Source organism: Pollachius pollachius (genome assembly GCF_949987615.1).
Source record: "Pollachius pollachius genome assembly, chromosome: 2".
Taxonomy (NCBI): domain Eukaryota; kingdom Metazoa; phylum Chordata; class Actinopteri; order Gadiformes; family Gadidae; genus Pollachius; species Pollachius pollachius.
In genome coordinates, this window is record NC_136935.1 from 36184197 (window position 1) to 36211919 (window position 27723).

General features: G+C 48.0%; 1 protein-coding gene across 1 annotated transcript; it reads right to left on the bottom strand.

Moving 5' to 3' along the window:
• Positions 1-122: 122 nt before the first annotated feature.
• On the bottom strand, positions 123-27256 carry LOC307092020 (myosin-9-like). The gene is made up of 43 exons (XM_079758879.1): positions 27012-27256; positions 23397-23587; positions 22765-22905; positions 22444-22600; positions 21721-21748; positions 21438-21531; positions 20799-20819; positions 19970-20062; positions 19635-19698; positions 19413-19511; positions 19091-19234; positions 18892-18987; positions 18695-18771; positions 18330-18524; positions 17436-17609; positions 16274-16447; positions 15746-15860; positions 15388-15578; positions 15126-15247; positions 14815-14884; positions 14468-14628; positions 13955-14063; positions 13463-13594; positions 11935-12141; positions 11495-11632; positions 10800-10923; positions 10502-10673; positions 9979-10191; positions 9559-9703; positions 9196-9402; positions 8181-8285; positions 7846-7998; positions 7145-7393; positions 6473-6685; positions 5824-6036; positions 4970-5131; positions 4362-4490; positions 3574-3662; positions 3277-3400; positions 2085-2293; positions 1672-1780; positions 1350-1522; positions 123-1004 (listed from the first exon to the last, which is right to left on the bottom strand). The coding sequence occupies exons 2-43, from the start codon at positions 23580-23582 to the stop codon at positions 896-898; spliced, it is 5886 nt and encodes a 1961-aa protein (XP_079615005.1). The 5' UTR covers positions 23583-23587; positions 27012-27256; the 3' UTR covers positions 123-895.
• Positions 27257-27723: the final 467 nt, after the last annotated feature.

Consider the following 27723-nt stretch of genomic DNA (forward strand, 5'->3'; position numbering starts at 1 on the left):
AAAGCGATACTTCACGAATATCAATAACAGTATATGCATATGCTCATATAGTCTCATAAGCATATGCTCTATTAAGGGCAGAATTATTTGACAGTTTTGAAATACAAATGAATGAATCATAATAGAGTATACTTTAAATCGCTTTATTTCCCTTAGCATTGATCAAATTGGAAATGAACAGTGGATCAGTGATCGTCCTAAACATGCAAACATGTGGTATTCAACAGCAGTGAACATCATTTTGTGCCATAAGGAAATCTTGACTGCAATGCTAAAGGTTCATACAGAAGCAAAGTAAGCCATAATACGTAACCCACCACCAAAGATGACCAATTGAAACATAATGATTGACAAGCTCATCAGCCCTAAACTACTAGCTGTGTTTGAGTGAAACTACACCAATTGTGATCATGTCCTAGCATCTGTGCAACTCGTTAGGTTTGACTGTGATTTCAACCGTTGTTACTAAACGTGATCTAGTATCTTACGGTGTCGAAGCACCCAGATCATTATGTGCAAAACAAAACAGTGATTAACAGTGGCTTAAACAGCATTTGACTCATCTTTATAGACTCATATGGCTTGTTAAAATAGTAGCAGGATTACTAATAAACTAATACAATTTCAATCTCTTTCCATCAAGTAGAAACATAAAGCAATAAAGTGTATTTTATATAAGGTGAAGCGTTGTGGAAACAATATATCTTTCATTTGGACGGTGAACGGAAGATATTTGGCAGAGAGATACGCATTCAAAATGCAAAAAAAAAAAGAAGATAATTCAAGGCTGTAGTATTTAAAGGGATACCAATGGCTAGATAATTTCATAAAAGCAATTTTGTTAAAAATGTTGAATATGAATCCCAACGCATAGGTTGGTCCTCAGTGTAGGTCCTCAGGGTATCTGGGGCTCGGATGCTTCGCTCTGCACGTCTCCCTCCTCATCGCTTTCCAGGCCGGTGCGACCGATCAGGCGGTTTAGGTTGTAGGGCAGGTCCCCACGTCTAACACGGACACACGGACACACAATGAGTGCAGAAATCGCAAGGACATCTTAAGATGTGACATCAGCAGTGCTGATCTATTACAGAGTCAAGGAACAAAACCACAACGGGTATATGCTGTATGACGACAAGTAGATGATGATGGTCAATGGGGAGGAAGACCGGCCGAGGTACAGACTATACATTCTGCAGGACAAAAGCCACATTCTGCATTACGGAGTATAGATTCTGCAGTACATAGTACACATTCGGCAGTACAGCGGAAGTACAAACTCTGCATCACAGAGCACTCATTCTACGGACCTCAGTACACATTCTGCAGTGTGTCCTGTTTGAAGGCCTCACCTGAGCTTGCCCCGCAGGGTGCTGACCTCCCGGGTCATGGAGTCGGCCGACTCGCTGACGTCGTCCAGGTCTCTCTGCAGCTTCCTGCGGTTGGCGTTGGCTCGGGTCACCTCCTCCTCAGCCTCCTCCAGCTGGCGCTTCAGCTGCCGCATGCGAGTGTTGAGCTTGTCGGCCTGGACGAGGAGACAGGGTTCAGGGTACGGTAGAGGCCTGGCAGGCCCCAGGGTCAGCAAGGGACAGACACACACACACACACACACACACACACACACACACACACACACACACACACACACAGACACAGCGGTGGAGGAAGGCTGACCTGGTCTTTGTACTGGTCTGTGTTGCGCTTCTCGTCCTCCACCTGAAGCAGCACTTCCTTCAGCTTCTTCTCCGTCCTGCGGACCTGTCTGGAGGCCTGCTGCCGCTCCCTGACACAACAACAGCAACACACGGTGAGGAAGACAAACCAAAGCTACCTTTCTTCCTTTCAATCTTTCAATTATTTTATTTGTTTGGTTTTATCTATCTGGAAACGGAACAAGTAGTCATCTTATATAATATATCATTGAGACAAATCTACCACCATAGATAATTATTCGTTTTCACCGATGTCACCATGCACATTTTAACCAATTATGAACTATTGAGAGGCTTTGGTGCACCCTCATCCACCTCCTCCTCATCATCATCAGCAACCAGCCACGGTGCGAGAGGCTGGCTGGCCTCACTCACTTTGACTCCACATCCAGCTGCTCCTCCACCTGCACGATCTTGGCCTCCAGAGCTGCGATGGAGGCCTTGTACTTGCTCTTGACCGTCCCCTCCAGCTCCCCGAGCTTCAGCTTCAGCTCCTTGTTCTGCCGCTCCAGCTGGATGCGGACCCCCTCCAGGCGTTGGGCCGCGCTGCGCTCCGTGGACACCTCGGCCGTCAGCTGGTCGTTCTGGCACAAGACACATGGCACAGCAGCGCGAGTTATGTATGTATCTATGTATCAGTGGAGGCTTCTCCAGTGAGGAGAAGGAGGAAGATCCTCCTTAACATTGTTGAGAATAAAAAAATTTAGATTGCCGAGACTACCAATGAATTAATGCCCTTAAATATGACTACTTTAATGCCTTTGTATATGTAATTTTCTTTTCCCTGGGTAAAGGGACATTAGCACCCCCTATCGCCTATTGACAATTACTTCAGGGAGGACGTTCCTCCCTCAGCCTCCATTGACTCCCATTCATTTCCCCGAAAGTGTTGGCGGCCGGTGAATAACATGGGGTTCAATCATGGACCTATTACAGAAGGGTTCAATGGGAGAGAGGTGGAAAGTCCTCCTCTGAGTGGGTGTGACTAGCTAAGGGATCTGGATCCCGCCTACGTCTGTTCATTGCGCTATGAACCAATAAGCAGGAGCCCTGGCTGTGGAGCAGCCTGGAGGGAGGGGTTATCCCCTCAAGTCTAGGCTACGAGAACCAACGAACCCGCTCATTGGTATGCCTCATTTCCAACGAGCGGTGCGCTACTGTTCGTTGCAGTACAGTGAGGCTCTGTTCGGTTATATTGGCGTTTCCGTAGCCCGTGGCCGTGCTGCAGAGACCACGGTCGTGCTGCGGAGCCCGCGGCCGGGCTGAGTAGCCCGCGGCCGGGCAGTGCTAGCCGCGGCCGGGCTGAGGAGCCCACGGCCGGGCTGAGTAGCCCGCGGCCGGGCAGTGCTAGCCGCGGCCGGGCTGAGGAGCCCACGGCCGGGCTGAGTAGCCCGCGGCCGGGCAGGGCTAGCCGCGGCCGGGCTGAGAAGCCCGCTGCAGGGCAGGGCTAGCCGCGGCCGGGCTGCGGAGCCTGCGGCCGGCCACCACTGATCGTAAGGTATTACACTCAATAAAATAACAACCGCAACAACTGTAAGTTACGAGACATGTTGCAGCCTTTACTCACCTGCAGCCCGGTCCTCTTCAGCCGGTCGTTCACCATCTCCGTGTTGACCTGCTCCTCCTCCAGCTCCTCCTCCAGCTGGGCGATACGAGCGTCCTGCCTCCGCTTCTCATCCGCAGCCAGAGACCTGCGGAGGAGAGGCACAGCCATGGTTCATCTTCAGTTTGAAGTATTATGATCCATTTAGTTAGAGACAGTACACACACACATGCATATGAATGCATGCTGTTTTTAATGAATCAATGCATGCAGGATGTTTTGGACGGTGTGGTGTAGCTATTGAAGTATGTGGGAACATACAGCTTGGTGTTTAAGAGGCTCATCTCCTCCTGAAGCTCATCTCGCTCCGTCTGGGCCTGTCTCTTCGTCCTCTCTGCAGACGCCACGTCCTGAGAGCACAAGACACGAGAACGAGAGCATTAGAAACCAAAGCGCTCCCCCACATGCAACCACATTGGACAGTGAGCGCTTCATTTGATGGACCATAACATTTCCTTTTTTTTGTCGGCTAGGCAATATATTTTTGCCACATTTGTTGAAATAATCTTGTTCACAATAATCTGGTATCTGTGGCGGTCGCATTCCTGCAATAAGACCTACGGGTTAGCCTACCGGTCTGTCTACATACCAGACTCCCTGCGCGCACTCTGCCCGTGCATTCATTGAAAATGACCGGTGTTTTCCACAAGGCTAGGCAGACCTATTGCTTAAGCTAGCGAACCACTCATGTTTTGGGGAGCGGCCTTGGAGGTACGCCTGAAGGGAAGGGTTGGGATTCTTTTCTGTTTGATCCTTAACTATATAAATAAAGAAACTAGCATACTCTGGATGGTTTCTCCAAGTGGCCTACCCTAACTTGTCTTGCACTTGACACTTCCTACAAGATCACATACATTAAATCATCATGACAAATCATTTTCACAAGTACAATTTAAACACAATAAAACATACTTTAAGAGTCAGAAACCACTAATCCCTCATGTCCAACACATTTGTCTGTCAAGGCACGTGATTGGATGGACAGCGGCTTGTGTTGCATGTCAACGACCAATAAGAGCCCCAGTGTGAGCGTGAGGTGACATCGGTACCTCCTGGTACTGCATGGCGTCCGCCTCCATGGTTTTCATCTTCTTCTCGTTCTCCTTGGCCTCGTTCAGGGCCTCGTCCCGGGACACGCGCAGCTCATCCGTCTCGCGCATCTGGTCCTTCATCAGCGCCTGGGGGACAGACGTGCAGGGAGCATCAGCCTCCGCTCCACGGCCACACCCTGCGGCTAATGCTAAGCTACGGGCAAGGGCAGTCGGCTCTCTGGTTGGCAGCTTAATGGCAACTTGTAGCGCAGCTAAATCCACACTCATCTCAAAGGCTCCTAAAGGAGCCCTGTTCAGCTCCGTTCATCGTTTTGTTCCCTTGTTGATATCAAGTGAATTGTGTTTTTGGGCATTACACAGGTGGCTGTTCTACACGTCAATCATACCCATATAAATACCCATTTATTAAAGGCTTCCTAACAAGCATGGACGCCTACTCCATGCTTGTTATGCTCCATGCTCCATCCTACACATAATGGTTCATGCTTAATATGTGACCATTAAGAAAAATATCGTATAGATAGTCTTTGTGAGATTTGGGGTTTTGCTTCCCACATAATTAAACCACAGACATGGTAATAAATGAATGAGGGAACGGGTGTTACCTGGAGCTTCTTCAGGTGCCTGAGGGCCTCGTCGCGGCCCTTGTTGGCAGAGTCTATCTGAGCCGCCAGCTCGGCCAGGTCCAGCTCCAGCTTCTTGCGGCCCGACATGGCCTGGGACCGCTGGCGCCGCTCCTCCTCCAGCTCCAACTCCATCTCACGCACCTGCCGGACCCCAGGCCCACCGTCAGGACGCCCCGCAACACCCTCTTCGCTTCACATTTCACTGTCTCGCTGAGTGTTATTTTTATTTCTATTCTCTATGTATTAGTACGTTTCCTTCTTGAGCCGAGCGCCTGTGACAGCTTTTTTTAAATAACGTTCTCTATAGTTCGTTTTATAGTATACTTAGATCGTACAGTACTGTGTAGTATATCTATACCGTCCACTCTATCCAACGTGAGTGAGTCAGTGAGTGAATACAGCAGTGAATGTTAAAGCTGCGCCATCCACTCTATCCAATGTAATCGAGTGGGTGAGCACAGTGCTACACAGTGAAGCTATACCATCCACTCTATCCAATGTAATCGAGTGGGTGAGCACAGTGCTACACAGTGAAGCTATACCATCCACTCTATCCAATGTAATCGAGTGGGTGAGCACAGTGCTACACAGTGAAGCTATGCCATCCACTCTATCCAATGTAATCGAGTGGGTGAGCACAGTGCTACACAGTGAAGCTATACCATCCACTCTATCCAATGTAATCGAGTGGGCGAGCACAGTGCTACACAGTGAAGCTATACCATCCACTCTATCCAATGTCATTGAGTGAATCTGTACGGTACTGTATAGTGAAGCTGTACCACCCCCTCGATCCAATACGTGTGGGTGAATGAGTCCTCCGTCCGCCTCACCTGCTTGACCAGGGCCCTCTTCTTCTCCTCCCCCTGCTCGTCGCGGGCCAGCAGGTCTCGGTCGAACTGGGCCTTCATGGCTTGCATGTTGACCTCCAGGCGCAGCTTAGCGTCCTCCGTGGCCTGCAGCTCGTCCTCCAGCTCCTCCAGCTGCACCCGCATCTCCTCCACCTGCTGGTCCATGCCGCGCTTGGCCCGCTCCAGCTCGTGGACCTGAGGAGAAGGTGGAGGAGGAGGAACGTGAGGGGTTTATGCTGCCATGGTTTAACAGAGGAGATCAGGTACCAGCTTCGGATGGACCATCGGTAGCGCCGTCGTTTCCTGGAAACTCCCTGGCATCAACCTTTATTTAATACTTTTTAAAACGTTCATTATATCATTGTTCAATGAGGCCCTGTGTCGGGCTGCCATGCAACCCATCAGGGGAACTATGAAATGCATCCATCAGTCCATGTAAAAATGGTTCAGAAAAATAAATAAACGCAACTAAATGCAAAAAAGATGAACATGAAAATATATATAATTGAAAGAGATAGCAAGGACTAAACCCTTCATACAAAATACATTTTAAACCACAGAGACAACTTAGGTACGATTCTGATGGCAGTTCCGACCAAAGAAAACAAAATGGCGTGCGTGCGGCTCCTACACTCTTGCCGACGTCGTCCTTGGAGGAGACCAGGTCGTCCATCTCGGCCTTGAGCGTCTTGTTGGTGCGGTCCAGCTCGTCCTTCAGGCCCGCCATGGCCTCCAGCTCGCGGGTCAGGGCCAGGGCACGGGTCTCCTTCTCCCGGGCCTCCGCCTCCGCCCGGTCCCGCTCCTCTGCGTACCTGGTGGAGGTGGTCTTCTCCTCCGCCAGCATCTGGGAGGAGGAGGAGGAGGGGGAGGAGGAAGAGGAAGAGAAAGAAGAAGAAGAAGGAGAAGGAGGAGGAGGAGGAACCGGGGGGAAGGCTTAGTAGGGAATAATCTCATTGAGAAGTATTCAAGCGAGGGAACAGAACTAAGTCAATGGGAAAAAAACAACAATAAAAAAAGCTAGACAGCAACCTAGGGTTGTGCAACTAATCAAATTTTAATCGTCATTACGATCTACATACATACATGGTATTTTTTTTATATATATTTATTTAAATTCATTAATATTTGAGAAGAGCTGGATACATTAGTACATTACTTAATTTGCGATTTGAACATTGTGTATTTTTTTAAAGCGGCAATCGGAGTCCGTTACAAAGTGTTATTTTGTAGAGAAATGCTGAATAAACGCATCACGTTTTCAAGCTCGTCTATCTAACAGCTTGTGTTCATCCCGCCCACATACCTGGTCAAACTTCTTCTGCTTCCTCTCCAGGTTGGAGACGATCTGCCGGAGGTGGTCCTGGTCCACCATCAGGTCGTCCAGCTCCTGCTGCACGCGGGTCCTGGTCTTGTCCAGCTTGTCATAGGCAGAGCTCCTCTCCTCCAGCTGCTGCACCACCCCCTCCAGCTCCCGCTGGGTCCGCTTACGGCCCTCCTCTGAGCCCTCCAGGGTCAGCGCCTCCTGCTCCATCTTCTTCTTCATGTCTGCCAGCTGAGAGGAGGAGGAGGAGGAGGAGGAGGAGGAGGAGGAGGGAGAATATAGATTGGGAATTATGTGACTATTTGGATGGCCGGGTCGTTTCATACATCACTGAATGAGCAATGTTTTTGTCTCTATAACTACGGATAAGAAAAAAGAAGTCTGTGTTTTGATGAAAATGTTTAAGCAATGGGGTAGAAGCTAAAAGGTACAGCTCATGAACCTTCCTGTAAGGGAAAGAAATTGTGCCACTAGCATGTACCGTACAGGAACCAATGTGCTCCGTTTTAATTTGAGGTTAGCCCCTTGAGATGGAGCCTGTCCTTTTCCAAGGGGATCCAATAGGAACCGTTTAGAAGCTACACCCATAGATATGAAGTGACTCATCGTTGGCACTAGAGGGTTGGCGGCGGGCTGGTGCCAGTGTATGCACCTGGGGGGCGAGGGGTGTGTGTTGGACTGACCTGGGTCTGGAGGGTGGCCACCTGCTTCTCCACGCTTCTCTTGCTCTCCTCCTCCTCCTCCAGCATCTCCCGCAGGTTGTTCTGCTCATCCTCCAGCTGACGCAGCCGTGTGTTCACGGCCAGCTTCTGCCTGGTCTCCTCTTGGAGCAGCTCCTACACACGCACACACAGGTGGGCTGAGCAACACAACATCTGGAAGAGTGTGTGTGTGTTAGGTAAGCTATGTGACCGATAGCTTTTAAAATATGGAATAAACCCGCCTGTCCCCATGCTGAATGAACAAGAGATGGAGGAGAAAGTCAAAGTAGAGTGAGTGAGTGAGTGAGTGAGTGTACCTGTGTATCCGCCAGTGTGGACTCCACAAAGGAGCAGTCTTTGCTGGCCTTGATGCCGTTGCTCTCCGCCTCACTCAGCAGACTGCTGACGTTATCCAGCTCGGACTACACACAGAGTAACAAATACACGTTGGGATTCCCGATAATTAGTGAGCATTACAATGAGAAACCTAGCCTGGGGTTCAACAGGAGGAAACGACTCCACGGTCAATTATTTTTCATTATACAACTGTTAGGTCCGACCAAGTAATTTGATTGGACAAGAGGCATTCCATGAGTGCTGATATAGAGTATAACAGCACTGGGACTTTAAACTATACATGTATCACTCCGCTTAACAGGTGTTCTAATAACCGGTAATGTTTTTAACGGTCTTTATGTAGCTTAGATTGCAACAAAGATCAACATGTTCTGAGACATAACATTTCAGTTGAATTATGAAGGGTCTTCAGAAGGGGACGTAACGTGTAGACCTATACAAGCAAGCAATTGTGTTTATGTGATGCATGGCAACAGTTCAGTCTCAGTCCAGTTGCAATCTATTTGTGTTGGCGGAGCCAAATAAATCATTAAATAAACAAACAAACAAACATAATCTGTTGTCGCTTACTACTATTAACTAAAATTGTGCTTGTAGAACTGTTGTATAAAAGCAATATCACATGTTGTGATGAATATCAGCACGGCTGTGGTTCTCTTCGGCACTCGGCCAACGGCCTCTTAACTACGACCGAATCAGAGCCCTGCTGATATTCAGTACAACAGCACTCCCTCTCTTGTGTGATATTGCTTAATCATCATAATACCCCACCCCCCCCCTCCCAATACCAGTAACCTTAACGTATCGTCCCTACAGCAGTGAAGCACTCCAGGATCAAAAAGAAAAACCCTTGCACGATCAGAAGAAAACTTTTTGGCCTTTCATCACCCAACGTCTCCCCTCTTCCAGCCCAACCCCAATCAATGATCCCAGCTCCTCCAAGGAGACACAACGGCCCTTGGATGGGACGCTCACCTGCATCTTGGTCATCTTCTCGGCCAGCTCGGTCCTCTGCCGCTCGCTCTCCCCATGCTTGACCAGCAGCTCCTGTAGCTGGGACTCTGCCTTTTTCCTGCGACTCTCAGAGTCGCTCTTGCTCTGGGTCAGCGTCTTCATCTCGATCTGCAGCTCGTTCCACTCACTCTCCAGTGCCTGCTTGGTCTTCTCCACAGATGCCTTGTTCTGTAGGGTAAAGCATAAGGACATCGGTTTGACTGAAGTATACATTTTCAATGCCTAGAGCAAAGCTTTCTTTTTCGTATGAATAAGAGTCTATCAATTGAAATACAAAAAACACATCCAAAAAGAAGGCATAACGATTTTGCATCCACGGCTCACCCTCTTGGCCTGTTCCAGCTGTTCGTTGAGCTCATCAAAGGCCTGGTTGTGTTTTTGTCTCATCTCGCCCATTTGCTGCTCGTAGACCTTCGCCTCATCATCCAGTGTCTTCTTCAGTTGAGAGACCTCAGTCTCACGCTTAGATCTGAACATGCATTAGAAGTAATGAATGGAAGGCGCAGGACAATAGCAGTCCTTTGGTGCACAGGTCAGAAATAAATTATTGCAGCTTTCAGTTAATATTAACATGGCTAAACATGAGTAGATAGCTATGAGATCAAAGTTGACAATTACAAATAATCCAAAAACATACCATAATCATTACAATAAACATTTAAAATATTTCCTATACATTATTGAACCACTTAGCATCACTAGCAATCATTGCAGGTTGTCCAGAGGCCACGCCCATCCCCGTACCTGAGCTCCTGCTGGGCGGCGGTGGAGTCCAGCGTGTCCTCCAGCTCCGTCTTCAGCGCCTCCAGCTCCTCTCCCAGGTCCCGGCGGTACTTCTCCGCCTTGGCGCGGCCCTGCCTCTCCAGCTCCAGGTCCTCCTGCAGCTCAGAGATCTGCGCCTCCAGCTCTCGGATGTTCTTCTGGGCCAGGTTCTTGGCTGAGGCCTCCTGCTCAATCCTAGAAGGTGACGGCCGCAGAGGAGCAAGATCCATGGCTTCATCGTTATATATTGTTTTTGCATCATAAATCAATCTTTTTCATTAATCCTTATCTCAGTAGGGTATGGTGAGGCATCTAGGAACAAACAATTTAACAATCACCGGTTACCATTCAGTTCCCTAACTCAAAGTTTTCCAAGTGTGACTGGATGACTTCTAATCATGTCATATGAAAAATAATTTCTCTACAGTATAACTGTAGATAATGCTCCAACATATAGAGTTACACTGTGGAGAAACATTGGTATGGTCCGGGCTCCATAGCTAACCTGGCGAGGGCAGCTAGAAGCTCCTCCTCCTTCTTGGCCAGCTGGGCTTTGAGGTCGGCGATCTGAGCCTGGAGGTCTGCGATCTGGTCGTGGAGATCGGTGGAGTCCCCCTCCAGCTTCCGACGGCCCTTCTCCAGCTCCTGCCTCGTCTTCTCCTCCTTCCTCAGGCGGTCTGGGGGACAGAGAATTCAAAACCGCTTTCACAATCAAACCTTTTTTTCCTGAGCCCCCTCGGTGCACCGACGGCCACGCATGTTGAGGTGTACACACACACACACACACGCACACACTCACTTACCCTCCAGGTCGGTGATCATAGCTTCATGTTTGTTCTTGAGCTTCTGCAAGCTCTTGGACTTCTCCTCCTCCTCCGCCAAGTTGGTGGTGAACTCGGAGATCCGCTCCTCCAGATGCTTCTTCTCCTGAACACGGGAAAAGAGCGGTCAGGGTGGGACACTCATGACCGAGTCCGAATCACATCCAAGTCATTTAGAATCAAACGTGTCAACCACTCATGTGCCCCATGAATCACGGTTTAAAAAGATGACACATAAATGAATGAAACAATTCATGAGTGCATCGCATTTCTTTGATCTCAAAATGTTAACCTAGTTTAAGCAACTTTATATCAGCGTGGTACAGAGGCCTCTATAGTGTATTCAACTATAGTCGGAATTTAAACAATGGCTGACTTTTAGAACATGAAGCACAACGTTAAACCACACATAAAAACAAGAATGATAAATCGTATGTCATATCGCAATATTTAAAGAATCGCAATACTTGTCGTATCGTCGCTCAATTATCGTTATAATATCGTATTGTGGGGTCCCTACTGATTATCCCTCCACATTAACCATTGGACCGGGGAATTATCGTGCAGTACACACGATAAACCAAACCACTTGCATCCCGAATTCACAAATTAATTGAAGGAGACCAAGAGTGTCATTGTGGTAGAAACTCGCCATTATAAAAGAGCCCCGGACCGACCTTGTTGAGTTTGTTGTTCTGGTCCTCGATCATCATGACTTCCTCCTCGATCTTCTTTAGCTTGGCGTCCGTGGTCAACTTCTCCAGCTGGAGCTTCTGCCTGGCGCCCTCCTCCTCATCCAGCTGCTGCTCCAGCTCCTGCAGGGACAAATGGATCCAAGTTACGGCTCATGTCTATATTGCAATGGTTGCCTTTTTCTTGTTAAAAAAAAAAAAGTAGTACAAAAATGTAAAAACCAATGTCATACTTGTAAACTACGTATTCTATATTCAGTAATAAGTCCGTATTAAATATGAGCACATTAAATATTGAATATTAATGACAAATAATTAATGGGATTGTTTTATATGAAGGGGATCAGCAGCAGATTCAACATATCTTCCACCCGTTCTCCAACGGGGCCAGACACCCCCCCCCCCCCCCCCCCCCCCCCACTGACCGTGATGTTGGTCTGCATCTTCTTCCTCTCGCTGCTCATCTGCGTGACGCGCTCCTCCTCCTCCTCCAGGCGGGACTCCAGGTCGTGCAGGATGTCCTCCAGCTCCGTCTTGCGGGCGGCGAGGCGGGAGCGCATCTCCTCCGCCTCGGCACACAGCTCGATCTCCGCCTGCAGCTGCTCCTGGAGGGCCTGCTTCTCCGAGCTCAGCTGGTGGAGCGGGGGACAAACAGAGGGAGTCAGTCCCAGAGAGAGGTCTCATACGGCTCCATGTAGGCTTGTATAGCCATGGTCCTGCTATAGCCATGGTCTACTGTAGGCTCCCCCCAGTCCTACTATAGCCATGGTCTACTGTAGGCTCCCCCCAGTCCTACTATAGCCATGGTCTACTGTAGGCTCCCCCCAGTCCTACTATAGCCATGGTCTACTGTAGGATCCCCCAGTCCTGCTATAGCCATGGTTTACTGTAGGCTCCCCCCAGTCCTACTATAGCCATGGTTTACTGTAGGATCCCCCGGGGGACAAACAGAGGGAGTCAGTCCCAGAGAGAGGTCTCATACGGCTCCATGTAGGCTTGTATAGCCATGGTCCTGCTATAGCCATGGTCTACTGTAGGCTCCCCCCAGTCCTACTATAGCCATGGTCTACTGTAGGATCCCCCAGTCCTACTGTAGCCATGGTCTACTGTAGGATCCCCCAGTCCTACTATAGCCATGGTTTACTGTAGGATCCCCCAGTCCTACTGTAGCCATGGTTTACTGTAGGCTCCCCCCAGTCCTACTATAGCCATGGTCTACTGTAGGCTCCCCCCAGTCCTACTATAGCCATGGTTTACTGTAGGATCCCCCGGGGGACAAACAGAGGGAGTCAGTCCCAGAGAGAGGTCTCATACGGCTCCATGTAGGCTTGTATAGCCATGGTCCTGCTATAGCCATGGTCTACTGTAGGCTCCCCCCAGTCCTACTATAGCCATGGTCTACTGTAGGATCCCCCAGTCCTACTGTAGCCATGGTCTACTGTAGGATCCCCCAGTCCTACTATAGCCATGGTCTACTGTAGGATCCCCCAGTCCTACTGTAGCCATGGTTTACTGTAGGCTCCCCCCAGTCCTACTATAGCCATGGTTTACTGTAGGCTCCCCCAGTCCTACTATAGCCATGGTCTACTGTAGGCTCCCCCCAGTCCTACTATAGCCATGGTCTACTGTAGGCTCCCCCCAGTCCTACTATAGCCATGGTCTACTGTAGGCTCCCCCAGTCCTACTATAGCCATGGTCTACTGTAGGATCCCCCAGTCCTACTATAGCCTTGGTTTACTGTGGAAAGTGTTTCATCAAACCGGTTACAGGTGGCTTCATCGTTTCTATTAAAGGGTTTTGGTGTTCATATTCTACACCGAGTCCTGCTGATTAAGTCCATGTGTGTGTGTCTGTCTTTGTATTTCTGTGTGTGTCAGTGTCAGTGTCTTCCCCCCCTTGTCTGTAACCTGCTGCAGTAAGAGTGTGTGTGGTCCTGGTCCTCATGTCACATACCTGCTGCTGCTTGGACTCAAACTGCTGGAGCAACTGCTGGGCCTCCAGCTGCCTCTGCTTCACCTGCTCCAGCTCCTCGTCCTTCGCCAGCATCTCCTCCTCCTGCCTGCTCACCTGCAGCAGGGGCTTCACCTGGGGACAAAGGAGAGGAGGTGTTGGGTGGGCACGGAGGGGACAAATGCCATCCCAGGTGGGAAAAAAGGTTAAGGGATATGGGAGGAAAGCAAAGAGGGAGTGGGGGTATGAACAGAATCGGACTACCCAAATGAACACATCCTCCTCATCGTTTAACTTTAAATGCCTCAAAACGTTCAGATCAGAAACTATTAACTGTGACGCTAGTTGGTTTAGATCCACCGTGATAAAAAGGATGAAGCCAGCGAAGCTGGGAGCCAGTGAACAAACACGGGACAGTCTCTCAACACACACACACACACACACACACACACACACACACACACACACACACACACACACACACACACACGGTACCTTGGTGAAGAGCCTCCACCACTGCCAGTTCCTCAGCTTCAGGTAGGCCACACAGTTCCTCTGGATGACCTTCATGGCAGTCAGCTGCTGCTGCCGCTTGGTGAACGCTCTGGAGGGAGAGAAAAAGGTGGTGAGCGATGGAACAGGACCTCTTGTAAGACCCTTCATGTCAGCCAAGCTTTTTGTTTATTGGGAGCATGTTCATGGGAGGACACACGTCCAGACCGTAGGAAGCCTCTTCAGCGAAACAACCAACGTTCAGGAATTTTATCGTCACATTGCAGGCACAAACATTAGACAAAAAAGGGGATCTCACTGTCCAATTGCATTGACACATGTTGGCTAGTGTTGATACAAACGCAAAACGATACGAGGCCACCTCGTTGAAGAGAGGAAGGGGGCTGTGTCTAGGTGCAAATAATAGGCTTATCAAATGATCTAGGGATAAAGCAGATTGTACACAAGTACAAGGGGGTAGTCAAATGAAGCGCTGGAGGTGGGCTCTGAGCGTACTTGCGGGCCACGTAGCCACGGCACCAGGCCTGGAAGTTGATGATGACGTCGGTGACCTTGATGTCCCGCTCCTCCTCCAGGTGGGCCAGCACTCCGGCCCGGAAGAACACTTTGCTCTGCCCAATCCGGTACAGGTTGGGGTCCAGCTCCAGGGCTTTGATCTGTCAGGGAAAGAGAAACAGTACTCACTATACGCTCCCCGTCTTAACTCGTGTTGAATGCAAACGATGGACTAAAAAACAACGCAAGATACTCTGCAGATTAAAACAAGACGTCATACACACCATATGATAAAATGTGATAAATATTATTCTATTACGAGTCTTTATGCACGTGACGAATCTCACCATCAGAACACACGCCTGCTTCCCATCCATGAAGCCTTTGGGGATGGAGTTGGGAGTGAGGATCTCATACCTGTAAGACAAAGGACATCAAATGAGAATAAATAAAATTATGCATTGGCCCACCGTCCCATCTCTCCCTCTGAGTCTGTGCACCCAGAAAGTTGGTCAGAAAGAAACCGTTGCATTGCTTAGGAATTGCTACCGTCATTAGGCCTTCTGCTAAAATAAAACAAACACATTTCCGATGAAATCCTTTTGTTTGCGATTGTAGCTACTAAACGATGTATAACCCTGTGTCCGCCCCGAGTTACCTCTGCCTGAACTCCTGGAAGACGATTCGGTTGGGGAAGCCCTGTCTGCAGATGCGGATCCCCTCCAGAACCCCGTTACACCGGAGCTGGTCCAGGACAAGGTGGGGCTCCAGCTTACCAGCCTGGGGGGGGGGGGACACACAGACAGAGAGACAAACAGGCCGAAAAACACATTAGAACATGCGCATCGATACCAAGAAGCTAGACTGAGGATTAGCCTACAGGTCTACACTTAAAACCACCAACACGAGTTGATCTCCACCTTCTTCTCGTGGTTGGGGATGATGCAGCGGACGAAGTTGGGGTTGGTGTTCCTCAGGGTGGTCATGAGGTTGGAGAGCTGCTCCTTGTACAGCTGGCCCACCGTGCGGAACATGCCCTTGCGGGTCTTGAAGGCTCCGTGCATGGAGTCCGACATGCCCGCCACCTTGTCCAGGCCCACGATGCGGTCCACTGGGACCAGAAACACAGGAGGTGGGATGAAGGCAGGCCGAGATACGGACAGGACCGTCACAGAGGATAATACCACCGTGGACATACCCCAGTTACTTCACAAAAAATATATATAAACAAAACATAGAAATTCGTCCATGAAGCCGTAATGCGTCGGCCAAACTCACCGTCCCTCCAGAGGTCGGCGATGAATTTGTCCGTTGACTGGTTGAGCAGCGAGGCCACACACTCATTCAGAGGGTCCATGTTCTTCATCAGCCACTCGTCTGCCTTGTAGTCCACCTACCCCACAAACAACATGTTCATGTGTATTCATGTGTTCTTCTGTTGAATCAGTCTCTCCTAGGGGAACTCTCGACTAAGATCTGACATGGTCGAATCTGAATCGGCAGGCCGAACCCAGACAACCTCATCTTTTTTAACATAGGCGGCTAAATGATGCTGAATGATATTTTGGGATTTTCCGCATGCTTAATTACCCTCTACAATCAGATTCACTTTTAAACATCAGGGCCACAATGATGGTCTCCATGTCTCCATCTGCATTCAATTTGACAGAAAATATATGCAACTACCTGCTTACGTAATATAGGCTCAAATAATATACCGTTATTAACCTAAAAAAAAAGCACAAGCAAAAATAACGTAAATAAAAAAAACAGGTTCAATTTGCAGGAAATGGGCGTGGCCCGTACCTTCCCCGCGTAGTGGATGATGCAGAAGTCCACGTTGTCCTTCAGCTTCTTGGGCTTCTGGAACTTGGGGCTGCCGCCCTGCTCCTGGACCACCTTCTCCACAAAGCTCTTGTCCGTGGCCTTGGGGAACCAGCACTCCTCGTCCAGCAGGGCCAGCACCCCCGGGGGCCCAGTCTGGACACACACACACACACACACACACACACACACACACACACACACACATACACACACACACACACACACACAATGATGCAAAACAATGTGCAACCATGTGACTTAAGCATCGGTGCAAGCAACAATTGAAACCAATAAAATAGCCCACCTCTGGAACTAAACCCCTCGACCCTGTGTCTAGGCCCGTCATATGTCATATTGCCGTACGAACGGCCCTCCGTACCTTGCTCAGCAGAGCTAAAGAAAGTCCTTTCGTGAAGCACCTGACAGTTGATTCCCCACAACAGCAGCAGGTTCCCACCACAGGCAATCTCACTTCCTGATTCTACCCGACGCTGCTGTTGTAATGGCGGTCACCGATTTGGACTGTTGTCATGGCGACCAGTGATGCAAACATTTGACAGTTGACAAATGAAGACAGATCGACAAGTAGTTGGTGCAGGACAACTTGATTTAAACTCTACATGCGCCTGTGAGTACAGTGGCAGACTCATAACTCAGAACTCAGAACTTCTGGGGGGGGAGGCGGCCTAGCACCTGGAATGGAAGGCAACGTTCCTGTTTTGAGAGATATTCTACCAGACTAACTAAAACTTCACAAGTTGCAAGATGGAGTTTTCAGAAGAGGATTTAAATACATATATCCCTTAAGAGGACATTTTACACACTGTTCACATCAGACCACTACAGACCCTCCGTCTTAAACCATTGGTTTCCCGACAGTCTTCAGGCTCTGGGAAAAGTTGAATATACCAGTATTGGTCGAATTTGTATTTCATCCTTTTGTACATCCTCCTTTTGGCGAATCACATGCTCACAGATCCATGCCAGCCCCGAGCGAAATGATTGGTCGAAAAACAAAACAGAAGTGACCAAAGGTTAAACGACCAGACTCCTCAGTTCCTCAGCGCTGCTCTCAGACTCTCAGCACGGATCAGTCTCCAACGACACAACTTCAGAGAGGGAAGGGGAGGAGCCGTCTCACCGATCTCTCGATGAGGTCGATGCAGGGCTGCAGGTCCAGGCCGAAGTCGATGAAGCTCCACTCAATGCCCTCCCGCTGGTACTCCTCCTGCTCCAGGACGAACATGGTGTGGTTGAAGAGCTGCTGCAGCTTCTCGTTGGTGTAGTTGATACACAGCTGCTCAAAGGAGTTCAGCTGGGGGAGGAGGAGGAGAAGGTTGATGAAATAATAATAATAAATAATGATATTTTTCAGTTTAAATTTAACAGGTGGAAGAAAGACCTGGAAATTAATTCACTCTAATTCATTCTAAAGGGTCCATGGTCTAAGAGAGCCTCCTTGACTATAGGGTTGTTAATCAAACTTCATTTTGATATTCGCTTCATCGCTTGAGTAATTAAACAATTACAGACAAAGAATTGCTGCTTAATGATGATGATTCAAATTTTACATTTGGTTAAATCATAAAAGGAATAGTTAAGTTTTTTCTTGACTGCTTGCCAGCTAAAGCAAACACATTAAAGACATCTGTTTAAACTCTGGAAACTTGCGAGGGAATTTGCCATAATTTGAAATAATCATTTGATTTGACTGAAAATAATCTTGCGTTCAAGCCCTACTTAACTATGAAAAGCAAAAGGCTGAAGGCAGTCCAAAGGGCATTTGTCTTCTGCTCCTTCTTGTTTTATTGCTATGCTATGATGTGACTCATCACCCCTCTACGGCAGTGCCTTCCAAGCAGACACGCTGGCGTTTGCACGTAGGTGTTCCATGTCATGTCCTACAACTTCTTAGCGTTTGTGCCTGGAATGTACCCTTTGGCTAGCGGTGTGCCCTGGCCTAGAACCTCTCCGGTCTACGTTACAAGCGACCTCTTTGCCGTCGTCCCGTACGGTCGCGGGCCCGAAACCGTACCTCGAAGATCTCGAAGCCGGCGATGTCCAGGATGCCGATGAAGGAGGCGCCCTGCCTCTTGGTCTTGTCCAGGGCCTTGTTGATCCTCAACACCAGCCAGCGGAACATCCTCTCGTAGGACGCCTTGGCCAGCGCCTCCACCGCAAACTCCGCCTGCTCCTGGGTCTGAGCCTTCTGCACGTAGTCCCGGCCCACCTGCAGCGCGGAGGGCGACAGACAGATCGTTCCTGAGTAACGCACACCGGCCTCGTGTCCAAGAGAACTACGTTCTCAAGCAATCTGAGGGAAATGCCCCGGAGTCGATGTGCCGATTGGGTTGAGTGTACTGGTCTTTCGGAGGAGACCCTTAAAGTACGGGTACCTACCTTGATTCTGGGGGACAGGATGGCGCGCGTGAAGTCGGTCACGTTCATCCCCAGCAGGTGGCAGACCTTCTGGGCCGCTGCGGGACAGAAGAGGGCGGTTCAGTTGGGCATCATGCAAGCAGAGAGCGGTGCGAGTGCCTGTGGGTAGTGCTAAATAGGTGCTTCTGTATGTCCATGGATGAGTGTGGTGCGGGTACCGGTATCATCAGGCATGGAGGCCTGGTCAGAGTGACGCTCCTTCTTGAAGCTCATGTTCCCCAGCTGGAGCACAGCAGAGATCACCTTCATCAGGCCTGGCCGACACATAAGAACACAAACGCATCGTCAAGAGACACATTCGCTGAGCGTGGACACCTGCGGATACAGAGGCCGACTGTTGTCAAGGGAAAACCGTACCCGTTCGCTCCTCCTCCGGGACGCTCATGATCTCGAAGGCCTCCATGGTCTCGTTGAACAGGTCCTGGTCCTGCTGGCCCGGGATGGTCGAGTTCCCGTTGGACAGGAAGCGGTACTTGCTGTAGTCCTCCAGACATAACTCGGCTTCAAAATAAAAGCACATTTCGTTATCTCGAGTAGACCACTAACTACTGTATATAGGGTTGTAGTTCATCAAATGCATTTCAAAAACAAAATTCTCCAGTGAACAATAATTTTTTGAGCAAGTATTGAGCGTTTGGGAGAACCCTGGTTTTCTCTGTGACCATCGGTGAGGGCTTACTGCGCAGCTTGTCCCCGGCTCCGGTCAGCATATAGTAGAAGATGTGGAAGCTCCTCTCCTCTTTAGCCTGACGGATGGCCCGAGACTTCTCCAGCAGGTCTGGCATCACGCTGGTTAAGGACGTAATCAGGCCAGACACGGATCCAGTCAGAATTGTCATCAAAAAGCAGCCGCTTAGCAAGAAGAAATGAAAGAGTTGACCCTATGGCACTTCAAGGATACAAGTCTCGATGTTGGCTCCAACGATGTATCCGTTGACGTCAAAGTTGATCCGGATGAATTTCCCCTATTCCGAAACAAAAACTGCTTTGAAACATTGGTGTTGTGATGTGTTGGAGATACTGACAAGAAAACACCCAAAAGTTGCTATAGTTAAGCCTCTGTATGTGTCCATTATGAATTCAGAGCACTTATTTCTGACCAAGGCATCTCTTTTCTGATTGGTTCGGGAAATAAATCTAATGCAACACTTTTTAAGGGTGGTAAAATTTAGGGAGGGAGGGAGCAGATCCTAGCTACAGGAGTTTTAAGTGGAAGGACTTTAAGGCCACACTTACAAATCTTGAGGAGTTGTCGTTCTTGACCGTCTTGGCGTTGCCGAAGGCCTCCAGGATCGGGTTGGCCCTCAGCAGCTGTTTCTCCAGCTCCCCCTGAGCACGGAGTGGGAGATCACAACAAAACTCAGCAATCGCAGCGTCCATTTGATTGGAGTTTAAGTTCACTCAAGTAGTACTAAGTAGTGGAAGTGAAGTCTGAATTTTCGGAACTGAACATTTTTATTTGTTGTGCTTCATATTTGTGACCTTGTAGGTTGGTATTTCTTGTCCCAGAACAGATGTGTGTAAATCTTAATGAAATAAAGAACAAGAATCTTGTTCACACATTTTTCTTCCACTCGAAATACCAAACTTTGTTCCAAGTTCACAAATCTGAAGTACAATAAAAAAATACATTTTTGAACATTCTGACTCCAATTACAATACTTCAGAGGGAAAATAGAGGCTCCCATTACTGTCATCTTTGCGTCAACGTTAAATGACTGTGTGAGAGCAGTGGTGTTAATCATGCTTGCAAGCACACTATGCCTCATGCATGTATTACACGCACGCATGCACGCACACGCATTACACACACACACACACACACACACACGCGCATGCACTTCGATAGAACGGGTAAGGACTCGCAGTTCAACCACACAGACAGACACACAACCACCCCTATTGCCCAAACCAGGTCCATGCACGCCCATAACAAAGAGAGCATTTGATCTGTTCAGTGGCGTGACATAATAATTCCTCATGAAAACACAGACCGGAAAAGCTGTTTATGATTTGGCGCATATGCAAAAAGCTGTTAATCATGCAGCGTCAGAGATGGACTCACTTGTGACAGAACTGCGCTGCCCTAGAGGTAGAAGGAGAAGAAAGGGTGGATAATTTAACACACAATAAACTCTTCCCTCATTTGTGTTACAGTTTGCATGAGTACACCATTTCAAACTGCAGTCAGGCTCAGTGACGGTGAATAACACAGATAAGATTTCAGTAGATTAAATATATTGTGAACTTTAGAACAAGCCATATATGACGGGATAAGTCCAGTCAGACATTCATACACCCACACAGACATCCCCAGCCCCACACACATATTGCTGTTCGCTGGAGTCCTGGTCACTGCAGCGAAGCAGGACAGGCAAGTATGGACCTGAAAGGGGAATGTTGGCCGAGCTGCTTCCCTCTTCAGAATAGATCATAGAGTTGAAAGAGTGGCAAAACATGAAACTTCTACATATAACGAACATTAACTGACGACTTCCTAAATAGAAATATTTGTCCAAAAAAAAAAAAAAAATGACCACTTCCCTTTTTCATGTAAAAAAAACATTCATCATGACGTAACATTATAAGGCACAGTGGTCCTATTTATCAAAAAATTAAACAACTGATGTAGATTTCACATATAGGCATCAACATACCGTGTGTGGACATGCCGTCAAACTAAAACACACGGTTTTGTACCCACCTGGTCTCGCTTGGACTTGAAGGACGAGGCGACGTGGGCCAGATACTGGATCACTTTCTTTGTGTTCTCTGTCTTTCCTGCGCCAGACTCCCCTCTGAGCCGAACAAGGACAACCGTACATGTGTGAACGTCGAACGGTGTAAAATCACGGCCGGTAAATCAACAAGAGGTCACTAAGTATACAATAGCTGGGAAACGTGCGATTTAAATCAAAATGAGTTTGATTTAGGTTCTAAAAAAACCTAATTCGGGCAGAAAGGTTGTCACAAGAGAAATCACTTACGTGCAAAGGATGGACTGATCCTCCCGATCTGGAAGTGAGCAGGGAAGATATACAGTTAGCATCACTCAGTAGGCCAGTTCATGCATAATCCTGTTTGCCCAGTTTGTAAACAGCTGGCACAGCTGTGGCAAAGAATGCAAGACAAGCAACGCAGAAAAAGAATAAGGCAATAATACATTTCTAAACCAAGATTCCTGATAAGTTAAAAAGGAAAAGAAATCCAAAAAAGTAAAATATGTAATAAATCAGCCAAATACGTAAACGTATTTGGTAAATATACGTAAATATACACATCTTATCTACTTATCACAAATAAACATTCACCTTATTCGACAGATAAGCACTCGTCAATATTGGCTTGGTTAACAAAACAGAGCAGAAAAAGGTGCACTATGTTCTATATTAGTGGATTCTTATAATCAAATCTACACAGACTGGAAATATCCCATGATGCACTGTTCTATCTAGTCAACAACCTGCAGTTGACTAGCTTGATCACATGCCTCACCAGGGAAGCCATTGCTTATCTTGTAAACGATTAAACTCCCTGGAGATCCATCAGAGACTTATTTAACAGTAAGTACATCTTGGTGATCTTGTACCCTACTAAACACCCCAACAATCCATTGGAGAGACTTTTGAAATAGTAAGCCTCGTCGTGAGAGACTGAGTGCGTGAGTGCATGAGGGAAGTGTGCGTGTGTATAGCAGCCAAGAGACCCACCCTGCATCATGCTCCTGTAGGAGGTGTCGGTGATGGCATAGATGTGGGGGGGCATCTCGTGCCTCTTCTTGCCCTTGTACATGTCCACGATGTCCTCCGTGTAGATGGGAAGGTACTTGTAGGGGTTGATGACCACGCAGAACAGACCCGAGTACGTCTGGTGTGGGGGGGGATAAGACACGGATAAGACACGTGCCCGTCAACGTTTGACCTCTTGTTGATGGGCCTTCGAGGATGGTATAGTCAGTGTGGTTATCGTCAACTAACTAGGCTATGTTGGCCCAGGGTAACGGGCTATTAAGAGTGTGTGTGTGAACTCACGTAGATGAGTCCAGAGTAGTATCTCTCCTTCAGGTTGTGGAGCACCGAGGCTTCGTTGAGGCAGGTGAGTTCCGCCATGTCCTCCACCTTGCTGAACTTGGGCGGATTCATCTTCTGGATGTCGTCCTTGTTCACTTTAATCTGAGAAGTGGGGGAAAATGGAAACGTTTTGGGACTGGTGCTTGGTATATCCTGGTCCCCTGAATGTAGATTAGAGAACGTATTCAACAAGCAATGGTTAACTTTGTAGGAGAACTCACGTGGCCGAGAGTTTTAACTGTGTGTTATTGAACAGGAATTAACTACGACTATGGCTAGAGACCGGGCCTTGGAGGGGGAAAAAATCTAGAAACTTCTCCTCAAATATCTGTGGCATACCTGGTTGAGCAGGGCGCGTGCTCCCAGTCAGACCTCCCTAAACCAAGCTTCTCACTTTGCGACGCCTGACGTTTATGGTAACTGGTGATGCATTGATTGGGGTTTCTTGTGCACACAATAACACACAAGCGACACTTTAAGTGACCACGTGTAGACATGCATTCTGCACTCAACCTCAACCTAACCCTTCAAATACACAGCAGGCGGCAGACCACGCCCATTGACGAGACCCCACCCAAGCCTTGTCTGCTCACCTTCCTGCCCGAGTCGCACAGCTCCACTACACACTCATCCCCGCTCTCCTCCTTCAGCGAGCCCGCCTCGAAGCCGCTCTTCTCCGCCGGCACCCACACCAGCTTCTTGGTGGACCAGTCGGCCTGGGCCATGGGGTCGCTGTCCGCGCCGCGCTCCCCGTACAGGAACTTGTTTGCATCCGTCATGGTGGCTTCAGGGCAGAGAGGAAGAGGGAGGGTTACCGCAGGATATTCAAATCACACTGAATTTAGGAGCCCAACGTTTTACACAGTTGCCGGATTAAACAACCCTACGTGATGTTGATCGGAGTTTGAAGTGAGATTGTCCTTTAACTGAGTTCACATAGCCTTGGGCTTTCGTGGCATAATGTTTTTTTAAGGTTTAAGACTTGAAAAGTGTCCGACTCATTCTTGGGGAGTGATGCTATGCAGGGTGCTGATGGCACAGCATCAACGGCTGGATATGATTCTACGAGGATGCAAGAGAGAACCGCCTCCTCAAAGGTTAAGCATGTGAGAGCTACCATGAGAAAATGCAAGAACAGGGAGCCAAACAACACCAGACAGGAAACATGTGATAAGCCCTGAAAACCACAGTAGCCCCGTTATGTGGTATAGGTGGCCTTAATGCTTACAATTGTGACGTGAAAATAGGTCAAACTTATGTTAGATAATAAAGAAGAAGATATAATAGAAAACACGTTGGGGACTTTGATTTTTGAAATTTGGAACTGAAAAAAAGTAAACTGTGTTTTTCCCCCACTGTAATTTCAGTCAGGTTCAAACCTGTTGTTAAAACCGTGCGCCTAAAAACACGTTCTTGCCTGCAGACGGTACTTCCCAACATGAAATATTTCTATCAGCAAGTTCCTCCTTGATAGCAATCATTGCATCCTACTTGAAGATAATAGACCCTTGCTATCAGAACAACAGGTTCCATAAATTACTGCATTCGGTATCGCCGACACCCTTGACGCACAAGTTGTTTTATTAAAGTATTAATTTATTTTCTGCTGTGAATGAGTCAGGTCTATATGCTGCATTCGATCGAAAATGATGGGAATATGTGAACATCATTGAACAGGGACCATTTCAAACCGTGTCCTGCTCTCCAATGCACACATCCCTGACTTCCTGGTGGGAACAGTCCCTGCTGCTCACCCCCTCATTAGACTTGGGATTAGACACAGTCTCTATACCGTCTCCAAACAGCGGTAACCCTTACCTTCCTGCTGTCCTGTGGTTAGCCCATGACACATCCCAACTATTAGTCTGACGATTCATTGCGGTCACAAATCCCTCTTTGATTAAGCCATAAGATCCTTTTTTGATTTATCATTTCAAAATCGATAGATTAACAATAAGTCATTAACAATGACAAATCCCTTTTGCAAGTTAACAGAAGACCAATTTTGTGGCCTGAATAAGCTTGCAAATGTGTTGGGGGAGGGGGGGGTGATGTATAAATCAGACTTCCAAATTATAGTCAACTAGCAGCAAAAGGACAATCACCGAATAAATCAATGAGGTGTTCAAACACCAGGAACGCACACCATGTGACCTATATCCCGATACGGCTGGAAATGAAACATCTGTCCCTACCTCAACATCCATAGCATATCAATACATCTGGCCACAGGTTACAACACAACTAGGCTGACTGCGCGGAGGGGCTGGGGACACTGGCAGACAGAGGGGGATACGGGGTAGGAAGCAGGAGGAAGGAATGTTTAGAGCAAGTTAGGGCAAGGAGGGAGAAACCTCCTCATCCAGCGCCACACCCAACAGAGAATTACTGTGCTAAAATAACCTATTTTCTTTTGATCAATACAAGCCTGTTTGCTTTTATTGTCTCTACTCATTTTGACTGCTGTATCAAACAAGTGAAGACAATGTATAGAACTGTACATTATAGTTACATCATATAGAAATTTATATTAGAACAGGTGGTTCTGTAAACAATACTGCATAAAAACAAAACACAAGAAAAGCCTCAACAAATGAATGGCCAATCTCCCAACTATGCACGTGTGCGAATGAGTTTGAGCATGTCAGATTAGTTATTCATATCCAATAAGAAGAGGATGATTGCTGTCTCAACCGGTCGAGACAAGAGTGAGTGTGCGTTTACACAGGGAGATAAACAGATAAGTGTAAGATGTCTTCTGTGTTTCTCTCTAAGCACATTATGTGATCAGCCCGTGTAAAGTGGGGGAGGGAGGGAGGGAGAAGGGGGGGGGGCAGACTGTTGCTTAATATCATGTGCCCTCAGGGCCAGAGAGAGAGAGAGAAAGAGAGTGAGACAGATAAAGAGAGTGAGTAAGAAGGGGTGAGAGATTTGTAGCCTGAAGGGGAGGCACGGCCACCATGAAATTCCACTGAATTATGACAGTCGAAAAAAGTCAGAAACGACGAGAAGCCTGTGAGGTGACAGACGAGAAGAGCACTGCGTTGTCGACGGGCGGCGACCTCAAGCTGTAACAGGACATGATGAAAAACTGCCTAGAGGACCAAGTTCCTCAGGAAGTTGCTACGTTTTGAGCATTCAACCACACATTGTGTGCGTCTGCAAGACTACAAGCACCGCGATGTAGAAACACGTATGCTTTACTCATCCAACGCAAGCCAAACGAACAGTGGAATCTGGCCACGCACATGCAATAGCAGTGGGCAGCAACAGGTCTCTGTTGCCTCACACAGGAGGTCATACAACCAGCCTCCTCTAACTGGTTTTACTCTGGCTGGAAGCAGTAATACCTCAGGAGCCTTGCCATCCTTTCATTAGGAGGCCTGACCTTTGAACGCGTGGCCCAGTCTGTAGTCTTGGCCGATGCATTGGAATATAAAAGAGTGTATAAAATAAAATAAAAAACTATGTTAGAGGGGACCAGCTATGTAAAAATGTAGAGATGGACAACTTTAAAAGGTGACTTAATGACCCTACACTTCTGGCCTCCCTCTCAGTCGTTCTTTCTCTGCGGCCTCCTGTTCCTGGAGCAGGACCAATCCCTGCTTTACATGTGACCAGGAGCCTGCCAACTGCAAGTTAGGATCCACCACTGATGGTTCAGGAGCGATGCTAAGTGAGGTCTCTCTGACTGCTTCGGGACTACTGCCTTTGCGTTAGTGTGCGAGTACGTGTGCGTGTGTAGGGGGGCTTCGGGTGGTCAATTATAGTTTTGAGAATAAAATGCATTTTGAAATGAATAAAATAGGCCTTTACACACCCACACGTCTTTATCACACGGCTTGTTATATATACACAATTATATATCCTCAGGGTAGACTGGGTGCGTGCCGGTTGTCTACTTGCCAAACCAGCTTGCAGATACACGTCCTTCCAACAAGTCACAAACACGAGATGCAGACGGTCTCATTCCACACACGGCAATGAATCACATTACAGAGAGCAGAAACCATACATGTAAAACATTACCGCGCACCTGCAGTTCCTTATAGTTTGAACAGAGAACAAATGGCTGGGTGGTAGGCCTATTTGACGATCAAAGGGTACTTTACACGTCTTCAACAGGTAGAAAGCACTTTGTGTTGAGGATTATAGTTAGTTGGACTAGCGAAGTTTAGAAAAAAACAACAACGTATGCATTTAGTTACCTTGTGTTCAGCGTCAAGCACTGCAAGGGAAGTCGGCCGCTCGGTTTTGCGTCAGTGTTGTTAAGAAGCCCTGCACCACCACGCTTTGAATGTCACACAACACAAGCGACTCAACGCATGGATCTCTCCGACTCGTTCTCTGTCTATCTTAACGATTCCTCCGAGCTGCCAGTGTGTGTGTGTGCGCGTGTGTGTGTTTCATGCGGTCGAGCTGTACAAGCGTTACACTCGGCAAGGATGGAAGGCTCGACGGGCGGATCCGCCCATTTCTATGGTTCTAAGGTAGGAGCCGAGTGACGAGGCACCGCCCCCCGCCCCACAGGTGAGTCGCCGTTAACCAAACACGGGCGGGGTCCAGCGGGTGTAGATTGTGATGATGGCTATCGCTGTTCTTTAGCCTCGCATCATTGTGTTACTTTAATGAGATCACTCATTGGTCGAAACATTTTTATTGAATGGCGTCTCAAACCTTTTAAGAGTTTGTTTTGAGGTACTGGGATAACTTGTTTGGTTCAATCTATTGAGTGCGAGGCACTGTTATATTGTGACAGGAATGTGTGTAGGAGAAGTTAATGTGAAGGAATGTAAAGCTTCGTCTGTACCTGTGGGGGGCGGGATGGAGGGGGAGGAATGGTATGAGCAAAGAAATGAAGACATGGGTGCGTCGTTGATATCGATACAACTAAAGTAAAAAAAAATGAAAGACGTAAAG